Genomic DNA, 17,428 nt, shown 5'->3' with positions numbered 1-17,428 from the left:
ATAGTTTAATTAAGGCGATTTCCAGTACGCTGGATTTGCAAGGACACTCTGAACGCGCATGCTCGCGATTGAATCCCGGAGCGACGGAACTGTATTGTCCGAAACGCTGTCCAGAATTCAGCGAAGCTCGTCTAATCGAAGGGAGGCTGGCTGTCCGTACCATCGTTGCTTCGAGAGCTACTTCTCCGCACAATAGCTTAAGTTCTGCTTAAGTAACTAAACTCGACCCTGGGTCTTTTCGAACTTGGTCTGGATTCGGTCTGATTTAAATACGTACACTTGACAAAACACACTTAGACGCAACACACGACAGGATACTAGACTAGATTATGAAGAATACAGGATAACTACTACGGTAAATCATCGATAAATATTTAAAGGCTTCTCGGCACTGAGTGTCCAGACGTCATACCTGCCATTGCGGGGTGTCCTCCGTGGAACCAGTCGAGCGTTCACTGATGGGAATGACGTCTGAACACGCAGTACCGAGGATCCTGCGAACATTCATCGATAAACAAACGCAAAAACTTTCCAATCGACTCAATAGAACGATCCGTCTAACGAAGTCGGGGCCGAGATGATCGAGGAAGGTTCGTGATAAAGCAGCCGAGTATTAACGATTAGAAGTCCGGCTCAAAGTTTGCACCGACTATTCGGCAGAAGTTTACTTTCATCGACCGCAGGCCAACAGCACACTTCCGACAACTCGAAGGCTCGATTCACCGAGGAATTATCGTCGGTACGTTCCGAAAGCTCACGCTGTAATTGGCTTCGATACCCCGTCATCGGATTTCCCTAAGAGCAAACATCGACTGCAATCCACCCGTCCCTCCGTTGTTATCGAACTCCGATCTGTGTACTTCACCCTAAAATTAGTTAATAATAGTGTCCGATACTGGTCCCTCCCTCTTTACCATCTCAGTCTGCAGAGTTTTCTTTCTCGATTGTTTTTCGCCAGTGTGCGCGACTAATTCGAACGCGAAGGAGTTTAACACTATTGCCGTGGTAAGAGTTCCATTTAATATTATCAGTGATCGATCTTCGCGTTATGGACGATTTTATAATTCAATCTCGTCGGAGCGAAACGACAAAGAACAATTATCGGTGGAATACCGAAGAAGCAAAGGAATTCCGAAAACAGAACGACCGAACTTCTGAACAAAATACCGTTGTCCGACCCTATAGATAACCGAAGGTCGGTCATACATTGCATCCTCGAGGCGTTAGATCCTCGGTCCGCGCCACCCTCTCTTACCATCGGACTATACGGTTTCTCCTGCAGTTTTAAAGGTGTTTAACTGCACCCCGGAAATACTTTCATTATCCACCGGAGTTCGATCGAAACCCGAGCTCTCGGCAAAAATACTGATTCGCTTTCCGCCACGAAGAGTAGGTCAACTGGATTAAACGGTTTGAAACCGGCTCGAGAACGTTCGTAGGAATCGCGTACTTTTAATAAACGGGTCCAAATTAATTGGTACACAAAGGTTGAAATTAAATTATTGAACGGTCGCGTAGCTTGAAAATCCCTGTTGAACCGACGCGATGCTTCACAGCTTAAGGACATAGGGGGGCGGGGGGCACTCTGAAAAATCGACGCGGTCGATCGAGGGTGAACTTTTAATTCTCTTCAATTTCAGGTTTAAAGAGATGCGTGATATTGGGCCGTAAGGAAATCCAATTACGTCCCGTAAACTTGCACCATGTATGCGTTCTACCCTCGACTGCCCTCGAGCCGATCTCCGCGCTGTTGATCGACCCGGGAACCGATAAAAAAGAACGAGCCCTGTCCCGGATTTCCTGAGAGACGATACACTTTTATTCCTTCGCCCGGAAAGTTAATTAGAGGAGCGGGGCGAGGACTTTTAATGGCCCGAGTGCCGGGAGCAAACTTCGAACTCGGTGAACCGGAACAACGTTTCGAGCGCTGATTCGTCGCTGAAACCGGGAATGGAACCGACGTTTCCTTAGTTCTCTTCGATATTCGTCCCCTTGTGTCGCGCCGTGTTAACCCGTGAACACCATGCCCCATTTCATCATACGTAAACACCATACTAGTACGAATTTAGATTTTGAAATTTTCATGATTCAGAACTTGAAGAGAATAAAAGGAAGCTGGACTCGTGAAAACATATTTTTTACGGTATAATTTCGTCAGAAAGTCAATGGTAATAATTGCAAAAGTGAGAAAGAATTTTTTAAGAGCCAGATCACAGACTATCACAGACGAAACAACGTTTCGCCGGTGTAAATTCGCACTAGCGTACGTTCGAACTACCGATCGTTCATTGTCACCACTCCACGAAACAAACATTCGTCTCGTATTAACCCTAGGCGGCTCCTCGTCCTAGTCGACGTGTCCTGTTTTAAACGTGTCAAAGTTTTTATCTCTGAAAAGATACTCCCGTTTTGCAGACCTAGCGTAAAAACCCGTCAGCGTAAAAGTCATCTAACTGCGTCGTCCGTGTAGAGAAACAATTCCGAAAAGTGGCTCTAAAACCGGCAATGCGCTTTTTACGTTCGGTTTTTTACGTTTTCCAGCGAGCGCGCCCGCAATTACCAGACAATCGCAATAAGATTTGTAAGAGGAAAAGGGAGGCTCGAATTTCCTGCGGCGGATTCCGTGTTGCGTTATCGTGCGCAGAAAACTGGTATAAACAACGGACGGTACACACACTGTGCTCGACTTATGCGTCGAGGATAAGTAAAGCTTTTTACGATGCGATAAAATACAAGCCGCAACGAAAACCGTCCGATCTTTCCCTGCAAGATGATAAAAGAAGAAGCCCGGCCATTGCAACCGGCTAGGATGAAACATTCGAGATTCGTCGAAGACTTTTCGCGATACTTTTTACGCGCGTTCCCTACGCTAGAATCAACAGTGTTTTCCTATAATCCCCCGTAATGCGTTTTTTTTTATAGGAAAAAGTTCTTGTTACATTGCCCTCTGCGAAATTCGGATATCGAACTAATACCGAGCTATTAAAACTATACTGCTGCAAATCTGCAAAATTTGTCGCAGGAAGGTGTAACGAGAGGAAATAAGATGTAGTAACAAAAATGAAAATACTAGGGGATCCTACATAGGGGACAGCTATGGCCTAGTTTCCAGGATGATCCTGTAAACACGAGGGTTTATAGATCGACCCAATATGTTGTACCACGCGAGAGTGTCGATCGAATTCGTCCCCCCCCCCCCCTCGCCCGACCCCTCGGTTCGACAATGGTGGCTGGAAGCGACCAGAAACGTGGAACAGGCGGGAACAATGGGAAGGGGGGCAAAAGGCAAAGGGCGAACGGAACGGGTCAGAGGTCGAGACTCGACAACGGGGTGGAGGAGGGCGTCGGTGGCGAGAGAAGAATGATAAACTTACGACACGTACGCGGGAATCGTGTTTCGTCGGGCTAGGTCAGGGCAGCCGTCGTGAATAGAACGGCCGTGTGCCGATCGATTTTCAGGAAACAGAGGGATACCCCGGCCAGCAACTGGATTAAGCTTTTAGAAGTCGAAGCCAGCCCATGGTTCTCGTTACACGTAGTCCCGACCCTTATTTCGTTACAGCCTCGAGTAATATCGCTGCGTTTCGCGAACGAGAGCTTTTACAGAAGAATCCACTGTTCTACGAAGATTGTTAACCCTTTGTTTCGAACTCGATTCGATTAACAGCTGTTCGAACGACTGTACTACTGCTTCTGCCGTATTTTCTGTCTAGAAAGTGCTTCCTTTCTCTGTACAGCGAACACTTTTCGACACTGCTTTTGACATTCGAATACGGTGAATTCTACGTTATTTATACAATTCCGTCCTAGTTCTTTCGAATTGTGTATCTACTACTTGGAACCGAGACAACAGTGCGTTAAACAAGGTATAAGTATGTAATCAAACTGTACCGGAAAAATTAATTGGTAAAAATGTTACGGTAACTGAAATCGTTTTAAAAAGTTCGTCCACATTCGAGAATGCTCTTTGCTCTCGGCTATTTCGTCGAGCTGCGGCCGAATTCATTTAATATCTTGTTCGTATCATTAAAAACGCAGGAGGCCTAATGGATTTCGCGCAAATATTTCACAAGGCCCCTGGAAATCGGAACACCGGCGTCATTACTACTGCCAGTTATCCCGCAGTTTGTGACAAGAGAACGCTACCCTTTCTTTCCCGACTCTATCTCTGTTCGAACGCTTCGTTTCTACTCGAAAAATCGTAATGTTTGTCGAGAACAGAATAGTAATTCGGCACGTTTCGTATCAATGACTAAAAATTTTGAAATTCTCTGGACCTATTTAAAAAAAAAAAAAACGGGTCCCCGTCGAAATTGAATTTCCTCCTGGGGAAAAATTCGATTTCCTTCGCTAAGAAATGAATTTCCTCTTGAACCCAACCCGGGTTACCGTCCCTTCGTTTCGGATGGAAAAGCAGCTTCAGCGAGAAGCAATTTAATAGGTAGCGGGTTTCAAGGGCAGGAATAATGTTACTCGAGGCTGGAGGCTCCTCGTTACGCTTCACGCTTAAGCGGTACGTTGTCGTCTTGTAAAAAATAACCCAGACCCGGTGGCGTCGGTGGCTGCCACGTCTTCCAAGAAAATAACAACCAGGGTGGAAAACTCGTTAGCCCGATGAAAAATACCAAATGCGAGTTCGCGCGCACGCGGCCAATCCGTCGCTACCGCGGAAGGGGGTGAATAAAAAATTCTTCGGATATTTTCCGGATGATAAAGTAACGGGTGAATGGCATTCGGTGAAAATTCGTCGACCGACCCAGTTTTTCGGACGAGAACGCGCGAAATCCTTTATGCTCGCGAAACGAACCAACGTTTTCGGTGGGCCGCGAAAGTGTCTCTCTTCGTTTGCGATCCTTTCGATGGAAAACCGTCGCCATTCACGTACTATACGAACCAATTACGCGTCGACTTTTTCCGTGATTTTTCGAACATGTGGAATAATTTGGAATTAATTCCATGGATTCGAAGCAATTCTGTGCTATCTGTTGTTTTATGGTTCTTTCGTATAATTACAGCTTCGTAATAATGTAACACGGTACCCGTACTCGCAACATTATAAAATGTACTGCTCGTCAGAGCGGCGCGGCGGTACGATAAAAGTTAAAAGTATGGAAAGCTGTCGTGGGTATAGCGTAGAGTACAAAGTCGGCTAACGCGTGAGAGCGACGGTGGTATATAAAAAAAAAACCATGTGTTGCTTTCCCTGTAATTATACACACCGGACTATCGAAAGCTAAGACATTTAAAAAAGAATCGTGTGTTCCGAAAGAAAGGACGTTCGACGTAACTCCCACGATCTCTCTATACGTATGTATTTCGACAGATTCATCGAGAAGTCTGCCGTGGACTGCCACGGAGGATTCGTTCGGTCTAAACCTTTTCGAACCGATTGAAACGATCCGAACCCCGCGCCGAGTGGAAACTGTTAACGAACTCGGCGAATGAATCCAACGTGGCTTCGCATAAATTCCCCGCTATCGCGAAAGAAGGAAGAGAAAAAGACGAGAAGAAACGATAAAAGAATCGGCAAACCCGAGACGGAGGGGACAGGATCGGTGCGTTAAAGCGAGAAACAGACAGAGGGTGGTTGAAAGACAAATAGAAAAGAGAGAGAACAACGGGACGGAAAGGGTCCCTTCCCTTCCGGCCGGTTGATTATTTAAATAGCTCCGACAACGGGAGAAAAAGAAACTCTGTAAGGGCGGAGAGACGGGACGAGGGCGAGGGCGAGGGCGAGGGTGGTAGCCAGTCGATCGAGAAAACCTTTTATTTTCTTTATCGGCGACGGAAAAGAAAGAGGATTCGCGTCGCGGCTCGTATACATCGACATATGCATATGTATGTGCGCGCCAGGATGGTGGGTGTAATTTGTACGCGTATCGGAGTGTCCCGTAATCCCCGCGAATCCGGTGAAACGTGACCCGCGGGTACGATTTTTACGCGAGGACATTCATTCGGAGAGCAAAACCGAGCCGCGCTATTGTATCACCCATCGTACCGAAAAGGGAATTCAAAATGCGTCGCTGCGCCGTTCCAATTGCTGGTGCTGACTGGAAATTAAAATGTTGCCGGGATTTTTGGTTGCGATTTTGCTCACGGTCCGCCGCTTTTCCGAATGCCATTTCCCGAGTGGAGTAACCTGGGATTAACCTTACGTCTGACCAGCGGCCGTCCGATACTACCTGCGACGACTTCCGTAGCCAACTAAGCAAATTAAATTGACTGCCAAAGATCGCTACTACACACTTTAATTGTATGGCCATTTTTTTTCATTGGTTATGTTGGAACAGTTCGAGGGAGTTGTTGGACTCTGTTCACGACTGGTCGTTCGAAAATTCATCAAATGCTTTTAAAGTGCCGTCGCGTTGGCTCGAGGTCGCTACGGCTGGTGCTACAGTAGCTGGGCTTGCAAAGCAAGCAACGAGCTCGCGAAACAGCCTCTTCCCAGCCACTTAGAGTTCTTTCAACGAGACCTTTAATCGCGACTCGGTTTCGTTCCGTTCCATTCCATTCGAACCCGACAGACAGCCACTCGTTATACCTACGTCCACTTGTCTCTTTCTTAGCCTGCTTTTCTATGATTGATTATCGGTGAATCACGGGAAAGATAGTAAGAATAGTAAAGCGAAGAAAAATAGTAAGCTAAATCCTCGATGAGGGTTCGAAAGCTCCTCGACACTAAACATGAAATATTTCATAAACTAATGGCCATATGCGGCTGAAACAAACATCATTGGCTTCAGAATTGCAAGTTCTAACATTGTGCTAACCGACATTACAAAGTCAGCGTTACACCTGACGATCTCTCCTTGTCAGCGCCGAGGAGCCTTCGAACACTCATCGAGAATTTACTCTATTCAAAAATGGAACATAATACACGATCAGGTGTCTGACTTAGCCCTGTTTACGCCTGACAAACACTCCTTCAGGAATTCACGAAACGCGTGAGAATCATCCTCCCTCATTTCACTGTATTTCATACATTGGGTAACATCATTCTGCGATGGTGTTTCGCAAACCCTTACTTACGATACGTGTTCCTCTGCACAACGACGCAAACCTATCCGGGTGCGATTCACCCCCGTTTACACGCCCATCCTCTTCCCTTTACGTAACAATTATCCAACAGCCGACTGCATCCCTCGTGCATCCAATGTCTCGCGACGAACGAACCCGGTTCTCGCTTTCTAACCCTCCCCTGTCCCACACCCGGCGGCAAGAGTAAGTACACAGCCGGAAGGTGAAAACAATAGCGTCGAGCGAGCAAGGCTGGATTAATCGACGAGCGTTGGCGGTGACGTTTTAAAGGATGGAGATGACCACGGAGAATGGACACGGAACAACAGCTCGTAACATCGGTGGTAGCCGTGCTCGGACGTAACCGGTACATATGTACGACGATTAAGACGAAGCTTACATAGACACGACGGTGGTGCGCGACTTACCTCGAATGCAGGGCGCAGCCACGTTGCACTGTGGGGTAACTAGAGGACACCGGCGGAGGCGGAGGCGGAGCGCAATAAGCCGGTGGTAGCGGTGGATCATGTCTGTGGAGATTGTTATGCCGGTGGCTGTGGGAATAGCTCAGGGAACCTCGTAGACTCCCGGGCAGCTGACGATGTGGCGTCGACTGATCGCTGGAACCACCAAAATGAAATTTTCTTAACGTTCTCATCCCGCTCCAACGACTTATATATGGGAAATAACATTTTTCGAGACGTTCTTAAAGGTTGATGTATACTATAACGCGTCGCTCGAAATTATTATTCTCCATCCGACCAGTATGAAGCGTATCATTTACAGATTTGAACGTACATCCGGATACTTTTCAAATGCAAACTAGATTAGATATTCGAAACAATTGGTGGAAGTCGGATGTCGAATGTTAATCGGAGTCGTGAATTGCTACGATAATTAGTACTTGATACCAGTCGTGAGATTATCAGGAAAAATTAAGTCATGATGATACGATACATGTTAGAAACGTTACTTATTGATTTTGGAGAAACTAAGATTTGATCGATATTCATTACATACGTATGGAAAAGTTTTAACGGTGAACGAAGGGGTCTGTCTTACTGATGGTAGTCGAAATGGAACCCTTAAAATCCGACGTTTACCGACTACATATATTATAATAAATTTTGTCGGTAAGATAGGGAATGATACTCAAATGGTAAAAATCTTTTTTTGACAAAAATGATGATTGCGAAAAGAATTTTTGGCGACTCGAAAAAAAATAAGCTATTTTGAAAATTCCATCCAATTCGGAGCATGGGGGTTTTCGGAACGACAGCCGAATTTCCTGTTCACTGATCCCTAGTTTACCATTCGGAGGTACAGTAGGAACCTGCGTGGATCAATGGCGAATAAGGTTACCCTAGAAAGGTAAGCAAAGAAAGTAATTTCTTTGTCGCTAAAATAAACTCCAATCTGTTTCCAACGTTCCTTGCAAACAAAAATACTATATATGTACATATGTATCAAAGGTCGTTCAAACTGATTGGACAGGAACTTGCCCACGATTATCAATTGTATTTAGAACCGTCTACAAATCGTATCATTGATAACCTCATCGGGCATCGATCAGTTTATCTGGAACTGATAACGATTGATTGAAATTAAAAATTTGTAATATGTTAACATTGAATTGGATCATCATTTCCGAACGTAAAAAGAATCGATCGTTTGTCATGTCGCATAGTGTACCCATAGACAACCATAGATAAATCTCGAAATAGATTCAGAATATTTAAATTATTTAGATTAGTCGAAGCAGTATAATACATCGTCGAAGCTGGTTATCGATTTGTTTGTTAGTTCGCAACACCCCAATTCGATTTCACACCTGCTAAATAATTACGCACAAAAGAACTCTCGTTACATCCGGTGACGGCACGGTAACCCACCTGGACGCTTCGACAGGACGCACGAATTCCCACGAACCTGTGCTCCAGATAGCGCTTCGAATACCCGAACAAAATGTTACAATTCTAATGAAAATGTGATACAAAGCAAATTATCGTGGCACTTATTTCGTATTAATCATTTGCCTTTAATTTATTAATAATCTTCTTTTGATAAAAAGAAAAGAAATTTTTCATTCTTGAGAGTTACTATACACAATATACATATACCACGGTTACTGGTTCGAAAGTCAGTGCATTAACGTTCGACTTCTAGATTCCGATGACTCTGTCGTTTTCGAATACTTCACGGTTCCCTGCTCCGAGGACGTCCAATACCGTGACCGTCCAACCAATTTCAAGTACGTGCTACGCGTTATCTGGATCTCGATTTCGCGACTATTGTTGCGCGAGTATAATTAAAACTTCATACCGCAGTATTACAGTCATTGTCAACGAATAGAAAAAAAATTCCGTTTCCTCCCAAGCCAATCCATTCCAACGAATCACTTTTACAAGTGTCTATAAACGTCGCTAATGTTATACAATTAACAGTGAACGGTGGTCGATGATCGTATAAAAAAAGAAACAAGTGTGTTAGGAGGCGGGCCGCGTACAACGGTTTAGTTCCACCGAGCAAACGATTTTATCTACCATCTACCGTCTACAGTCTACACAGTCTACGTGAAAACCAGTGTGAGACCGGAAGTGTCGAAAGGGCTGACTAAAGCCTCCTTCGCAACGGTTGCATTCTTATCTAATAACCAAACACTTCAACGCACCGATATCACGACGCAGGTAGATAAAAAAGGGCTGGTATGGTATCGGTATGCACAGAGGGGCCCTCGTAAACTCGTAAGGGCTTCCAAGTGGTGCTCGCATCTACTCGGTCCGTCACCAGAAAAGAATTATGAGATAACCAATAAAATCGGTAAATATATGACGCGTTAAGACACTGTGTCTTTGATGTTCGCAGCTTTGAACACCGAATGAAAGAGCACCGTCTGAAGTCGAAAGTTTACTCGGCGATTCACACAGTGCCCTTTTTTAACTGCACACACACACACACACACACACACACACACACACACACACACACACACACACACACACACGAGATACAGACGCCCATATGCTTGGTGCTTGAATGATTCTTACACTTCGGCTCGTAAATGACCGTGTTACAAGTAGGGAGAATTATTGGAACATCGTGTACTAATTACAAGTTGAGCTTATATTTTCCATTTAACAGGTCAATAACGCTAAAACAATATATAATATAATTAATGCATTTATTGGTACAGACACGAGTGTACGATGCATTAAATTACTAGTGGCATGCACACATTTCGGAGCACCCTGTGCAACTAGGTTACAAAATGGTTTCACTGAGAACGACCAAATTACCAAAGTCGATCCTGAACGCGCTTCTATGTATGCAATGTTGGGGCTAGCAACGTCGCGGAAACTAGATCCCTGGCAAATAAATTACACCGGCTTAACCTCTAGACTTAGATCCTCGAAAAGACGCTCAAAGAGCCCGCGCGCGTTTCAATTAAAGAGAAAATATGCTAGCGAAATATGGCAAAGTTAAATATCGCCGCGTTCTACTGTTTTCTTATAACTATAACGCGTTGGATCGAGAAAATGGTGGTGATTATTCCAAAGTAGCAACGATTGCGATTGAACAGCGATCGAGATTAGGTTCTCGAGGTCATTGACGATTCGAATCGATCCAAGATTAATCGGCATCATCTGTGAGTATCCTTTATCGTCGCTATCTCACGATAAACGTATTTGCACGTCTTATCTTTGCGTTATTCGGTACAATAAAGCGATTTTCAATTGGACTCGATTTCCTCATCGACGAGAGGCGTCGAGAGTGCAATATTAAATACAGGGAACGGATGTTCGTCGAAGTTTCCGTAACGAAGAGGGAAAACAAACACACGATAATATTAATAACGAAACGAAAGATAAACACGGTGCTCGAGAACATTTTACCCTGTGTTCCAGAATACGAATACAAGCAAGGAAACGAACGTGTCTGAAACCGAAACGTTTCGAAAGACCCGGTAGATTGCCAGGAAAAAGGCGTCCAACAATTCTCCAAACGATTAAGCTCCGAAAATGTTCATTTTCCATGGGGCCAGTTCAATTAAACGCTGCGGTTTTTATCGATAATCATGATCGCGTAACCACGGTGCAGCGTTAATTACGCAAACGAGGGTAAACTCGCGAGCGGTGTCACTCTATACTCTATAGGGAAGGATGATCTTTTGAAAGCCGTTGCTTCCGGTCCCACGATCTTGACTAACGAGGAAAGAAGAAGACGAAGAGAAGAAGGAAATGCGATGATGAAGGCCGAAACAGAGAAAAAAAATGCAACTTTGTAATACGACTTTGCCAGGGAAATATCATTAGTGTCGCATCGCGTCGAATTCGCTCCAGGAGCAGCTAAGAAGGTAAATTCAAGTCCCTAGAGTACCGAGGACTTTTGCGTTCCGGTATTATTTAAAATTACCTGGAAACTCTCGCCGTCGACGCTTAAAAACAGGGACCAAGAAGGAGTTTACCGGTTCTAAACGATTATGCAAGTACTGTAGACGGTGAACAACAATGAACTCGGGCTCGGTTGACGTACAAAATTTTCACAACACTTTTAGCCTGGCGAACTTGTGTTTCCTTAAAATGTAGTAGAGTATCAGAAACAACAGGAATACACTTTCACTATTGGTATATTGCTTTGGAATTTTTGTAAATTTCAAAGTTAAATGCGAGCCCCATTTCTACGCCAATGCATATCACTTACTTCCTTTGCCCCGGAAAAAAACATCCTTTATTAACATAGCATTGAATTGCTAATTAGTTACGAAGCAAACGCTTATTCAACGTTCGGTGTTTCTCTATCGCTGTTTTCAACTTTATCAATTTTTTTTTAAAACTCGTATAAGATGAAAGATACGCTTTCAAATAGAATTCCGTTTGTAGGTCGACGTTGCGTGCATTTACATTAAAACATCCGACAGTCATACGTTCTCGCGAATGATTCGAAAAATTGTCAAAAACACTCTATATCAATGTAACGAGCTGAATATTATTTATAAGTCAAAGGATAACGAACTAATTTCTTATGAAGATTTTCATTTTCTACCCGTACGATACAACCACGGAGAGAAAAACAGATGAAGTATCTAGAAAAGTGCTCGGAAGATTGACGATTTGGATATCCTCCTGAGAATCATTTCTCGTGCATCTTACTCAATTTCAACGTTTTTTTTTTTATTTAGATTCGCATAAAATCACGTTCCATCGTTTTTTTTCCCCTCAGAAACCGAAGAAAAAGACAACGAAACAAAGGCGGTAATTGATGGTGCGGTGAGTGATTTGGATATCCTCCTGAGAATCATTTCTCGTGCATCTTACTCAATTTCAACGTTTTTTTTTTATTTAGATTCGCTAAAATCACGTTCCATCGTTTTTTTTTCCCTCAGAAACCGAAGAAAAAGACAACGAAACAAAGGCGGTAATTGATGGTGCGGTGACCTTTTAACTTTCTACCTATTTTTCTTAATTTTCCTCCATTACAGTTTTTTCCTGCGCGTGAAGCAAAACTTTCTTCGCTCCGAGTAAAATTCTCTTTCACCTGCATATATTTTCGAAGTTCGCGTTCTATTTCACCACGACCGCCACAATCGAAAGAATATGTAGTTACAGTTTGTTAAGTTGGTAACACGAACTACGTTAACGTTCTCCCCGTTGGAGAACGGCTGCTTTAAACGGAACGCAAAAAACGAACGTTCGTACGGCCGCTTCGGCGATTCCAGTTTTCCTCGGTTCGCCTTAAATGAACTTTGAATATTTTCGTAGGCAGGGGACACAAGCTGCGAAAACGGCGATCAGCATTTGCACAAGAATCCGAAACACGTTACCAAGAAATTTTTACATAATCCGTAAACCTGCTTATTCGTCGCCGCGCTTCTTTCCGGAGTGTCGAAGAAAAAGAAAGTATTGAATAAATCCACTTCGGGCGATTTCTCGATGACATTCCGTACTAGAATTCTTCGCGAGCCTAGCTAAGGCCTAGAGCCTAGGGTCTAACGAAACTTTTCCAGAGAACCCCTAGCGTTTCGACCGTTCTTCCTCGCTGAACATGACGATTCTCCATCCAAGGTCATACGAAGGTCGACGCTTCGAACGTGGCGGACTTGCTCTTTATATCGTAAACCTAAATAGCACACACAAACTAGTACGCATAGTCATATGTATGTACGTTCCGGACGTTCAGTCTACATACGAAAGATGTCCCTAAAAGGTCCACCACATGTCCTCGTCAAGATCTTTAAATTTCATAGGAAGGTCCTATTTACAAAGTGGAACGTCCTGAGCACGTCCTGCGTCAACATTCTCAAAACATTTTCCGAATGTGTGAAAGTAACATCCCCTATACTTCTCGGGAACGTCAACTTGTTAACTGGACACAAGAGCAATTGATTCGTGATTTGTTAATGATTGTTTACTTTACCAATTATTTATCTAAAGGTACTCGCATTTAACTGTATTGAAATAATCGCCGTCAAATTTGTTATACAATTTGAATACATATGTAGGTATGTAACATCGGTAAACAGGTCGAAGAAACGACTTTGGCAATATTTTGATTAATACTTTGACGTCTGTCTGAAGTTGTATTCAACGACTCTATTTCAGAGTGTCGCGAATCGTAATAAAATCGCATGGTTTTTTCTCTGTCTCCCGCGAAGGGTGCACACCACGGTGGTTGCCCAAAATTCGTCGAAGCCGCAGCCAAGTTTAGACAACGGACGTTCTATACTTGACCTTAATGGCGTCCGTCCAATGCCACAAACTTTGCGGTGGTCTGCCCCCTGACCCCCACCCCCGTCGCTCGTACCCGATATCCAATAACTTCGCGAAGGATATGTCCAATAATAAACGAGACATCTTTTAGGAAATTGAATCCTCCGTGTACGCGTCCTGCACCGAGATCTATTAGGTTCATGCGCGTGGACCGCGATCTCCTCCATTAATCAAACTGCAATGGCAACTAAGTTCACCAAAACTTGGCGTATTTACTCCAAACAGTTCGAATATGATTTATCGGGCCTAGTTAGGCGATTAATTGCCTCCATAATGCTAATATTCCAAGAGAAAAATATCCCTTAAATGTCGCATTTATTCATCGGAAATTAATTCGATGGATATCGACCAAAATGTTTGAAGAGATTAAAACTCTACTGTTTCGTTAAAATAAGGAAAACAGATAATCGAGTTACTCTCCAATGATCTTGAGCAATCGTCAAATAATGTTTTCTTTTCTTCTTTTTTTCGAAATTCAACGATAATTTACATCTACAATAATTCCTATTCCAAAAACACTTACATAATTGTAAGACAAAGTATCGATCGATTTCAATCCGTCGTCGGTCCATCGCAATGTAAGCAACTGAAATTTCCATTAAATCCGAAATAATGGACATTCTGGACTGATCCGATCGGAAGGAGAACAGACAGCGAAATGATGTTCCCTCCGTTGAAATGGCAAACGGTTGGTCCGCGGGGGAGCGTTAACAGAAATTAATCCGGCATCAATATCGTTTCGGTAATCTGTCCCGGGGATGATCGTATCGAGCATCGCAATCTCGGTACGGCCGCTATAATCCTCAAGATCCAATCAGAATAACCCGGAACACACGGATGGAATGCGGTGTATCGCGGCGGAAACGACCACACAACCGGCAATTTTCGGGCTTGGAGACTCGACAATGCCTCGAATACGGCGGACACGAAATTTTTTCGAGAACTCGACTCGGCGAACGATGTCGACGAGCTCGAAGCTCAAACAACCGTGACGGGCGCGCGGTCGATTCGGTACCGCTACGCGATCACGAAATTCCTCGCAGAAACTCCAAAGAATTTAATGTTCACGGCGAACAACGGATTTCGAGCGATAGTTAAGTTATTCATAATGATTCAAGTTTGTTTCTTGACGGTCCTGTTGTTTGTGGGGAGAAACCGTTTCGTTCGAATAGAAAAACTTGAATCATCCGATAGCTTCGAGATAATACGTGGACGTATCGAATGCCTTGACGTGTCTCGAAAGACTAATCTTTATAGGCTAGATAAATTTACGGCTAATGATATTAACATTTGAAAAGGAAAAAGGTGAAAGGATGTCTTCCTTTTTATGCAGGAAACGACAAATATTTTATACTTTTTCTTTTTTTTACGTTTGTGGCAGCATAATAGCGCGTAACCTTAATAACGAGCAGATGCGATTGTACGTTTTTCATTAACCATTTGTTGCAGTTAAGCTAATCGAATGCGTGTCTCACGATCATCGACTCGTTGCATTCATTCAAAAGAGATCTAAAGGGATATCAATAAGTACAGCTTGCAAGATCTTTCGATAACGATGACAAACGAGTCTGATGATCGAGGATTATAAAGGTTGGTCTTCTTAAAAGAAGCAAACATAAATACGTTATTATCTCTATATATCTTTTACGTTATCGTAAACAATATCGTGTTTGTTATCAAACAATGCATCGAGTCTCTAGCTAGAAAAGTACCTGCTCCATTTTTACTTGCCTCTTTTTCATTATCTATACTGACTGTTAGCTGCAGGTTGCGCGATATTAACAGCAAATAAACATAGAACGCTACCGAGCGGATACTACCACCAGTTGTAATTGATACTCCGAAATCAACTGGTAAACAGAAGATTCTTTATCTCCCCTACTTACGATTCTCTTTGAAAAACAATCGCATCACGAATAGTACGGTGAAAGGAGATTCGCATCGTTACACGAATGGTTCGTTAAAGTCTACCGAAACACTATAGAACCAGTTTGTCTTACTCGAATCAAAGTTTATCTCCGATCGATGTGCGAGTAATTGGTCCACCGAGCAAAGTAAGAGTGCGTAACATATACCAACACAGTACGCAACGGAAGTACGCTGTGGCATCGACAGTTCTTTTCTGAAGGGGAACCACAGAGGGGACCGGAAATGTCGTGCACTTGCTGCCCCCCACCAAGGTCTACGAGTACGCGTCTAAAGACGAGTAGACGACACGCAAGAACAAACACCGAACGACAACCGTTTCTTCGTTCCTTGTAACTTTTCATCGCGGCAACAACATTAGTAGTTAAAATAGTCTCAGCAACGGGTCACGCGACAGGACACAATCGAAATCCGCAGAAGCTTATAGACTACATGTATGTATATGTATACCTGTCCACGTTGTTGTTTTTGAAGCTGACCATTCCGCTCGAGACAGCCTCCCTCATAACAACTACACCTTTTTGCACACTCCTTACGAACTAGCCACAGCCGACTCACACAACCAACAACCACCCACCAGACGCGTCACGGAACGGTAAGACGACGACGAAGGAGACACACAGGAATGTCGCGCGCACAAAGGAACACATCTCGTCACGTGCACCTAAACGCCGAGCAACCGAGCAACCGAGCAACCGAGCAACCGAGCAACCGAGCAACAAAAAACACGTCCTACCGAGACCGCGCTTCCGGACCGACTGGAGAGGAGCCACGCTTCGCGGCCGATCTACTCCCACCCCATCCCCAGTCGGCGACTACACTATGTACTACTCCGTCCTCGCTACCCCCACCCAGGATCTAATTACACCACCGGTAGTTCGTTCCGGCAACCGGGAGGCCAGCTGACGTCCTTTTGTTGTCATTCCCGACTCGTCTCCAATGACGACCGATCACGATCGAATGCCACTACAATTGCCACTACGGACACGGGTGTTAGGTCTGGGGTCGCGGTAACTTCTTTCTCGACCACCCTGTATGCCGAACGCGTCTCTGGAGAAACGAAACAAACCCTTCGTTCAGGATTTCGATACACGCACCTGGCAACGTAAGGACATTGTTTTTCAACCGTCCAAGTTCAGGATGAGGTGCTTGTTGTGACCAAAATGTGGGTGAGGTCGAAGGACGCTTTGTGTGATAATTTGTGCGATTTACTTGTACGCGTGATAATTTTACACCCTGAAATGTAATTGTAGTAGGTCCCGTACAGAATTACGAATAAGCTGTACTCCAAAAAGAGGCTGAAGTAATAATAAAAGCCATAGACAATTCTACGGTATTCTTCGATCGATCATCTTCTAATTTGCATGTTATGCAGGTATATATACATAGGACAAAGTCTTTAATTTCATCCAAGTCCCGGCCCGAATGTATCGAGGAATTAATTGAAAATTAGCATTCGTTTGCTTTTGAACGTCCATTGGATCCGTGTTCCGTGAATCGGTCTTAACTAGACCAAATCATCGATTGCGTTCCAAGTATTCGAGCCACGAACTTTCGTCGATTCTTATTCTGATTCTAGAATCGCGACACTTCTGAGCGAACATTACTTCTACGTAACTCGATTCGACGAGAGACGCGTAATTTACAGAATCGCATACCCGGAGTTTCGAACAGAAATACATATTAGTGTCACGAGTCGCGGACACGGTCGATCTATG

At 44.0% G+C, this 17,428-nt stretch overlaps 1 protein-coding gene across 1 annotated transcript in view; it reads right to left on the bottom strand.

Annotated features, from left to right (window-relative positions):
• Positions 1-17,428, bottom strand: part of LOC107192473 — a 143,347-nt gene that overhangs the window by 99,707 nt on the left and 26,212 nt on the right. The window contains exon 2 of the mRNA XM_015581732.1: positions 7,446-7,637. Coding sequence (XP_015437218.1) covers positions 7,446-7,637 — 192 coding nt within the window. The remainder of the gene's footprint in view (positions 1-7,445; positions 7,638-17,428) is intronic.

Source organism: Dufourea novaeangliae, unplaced genomic scaffold (genome assembly GCF_001272555.1).
Source record: "Dufourea novaeangliae isolate 0120121106 unplaced genomic scaffold, ASM127255v1 scaffold343, whole genome shotgun sequence".
In the NCBI taxonomy this organism is placed as follows: domain Eukaryota; kingdom Metazoa; phylum Arthropoda; class Insecta; order Hymenoptera; family Halictidae; genus Dufourea; species Dufourea novaeangliae.
Note: the sequence above shows the minus strand (reverse complement) of the source record. Positions and strands in the feature narration are given on the sequence as shown.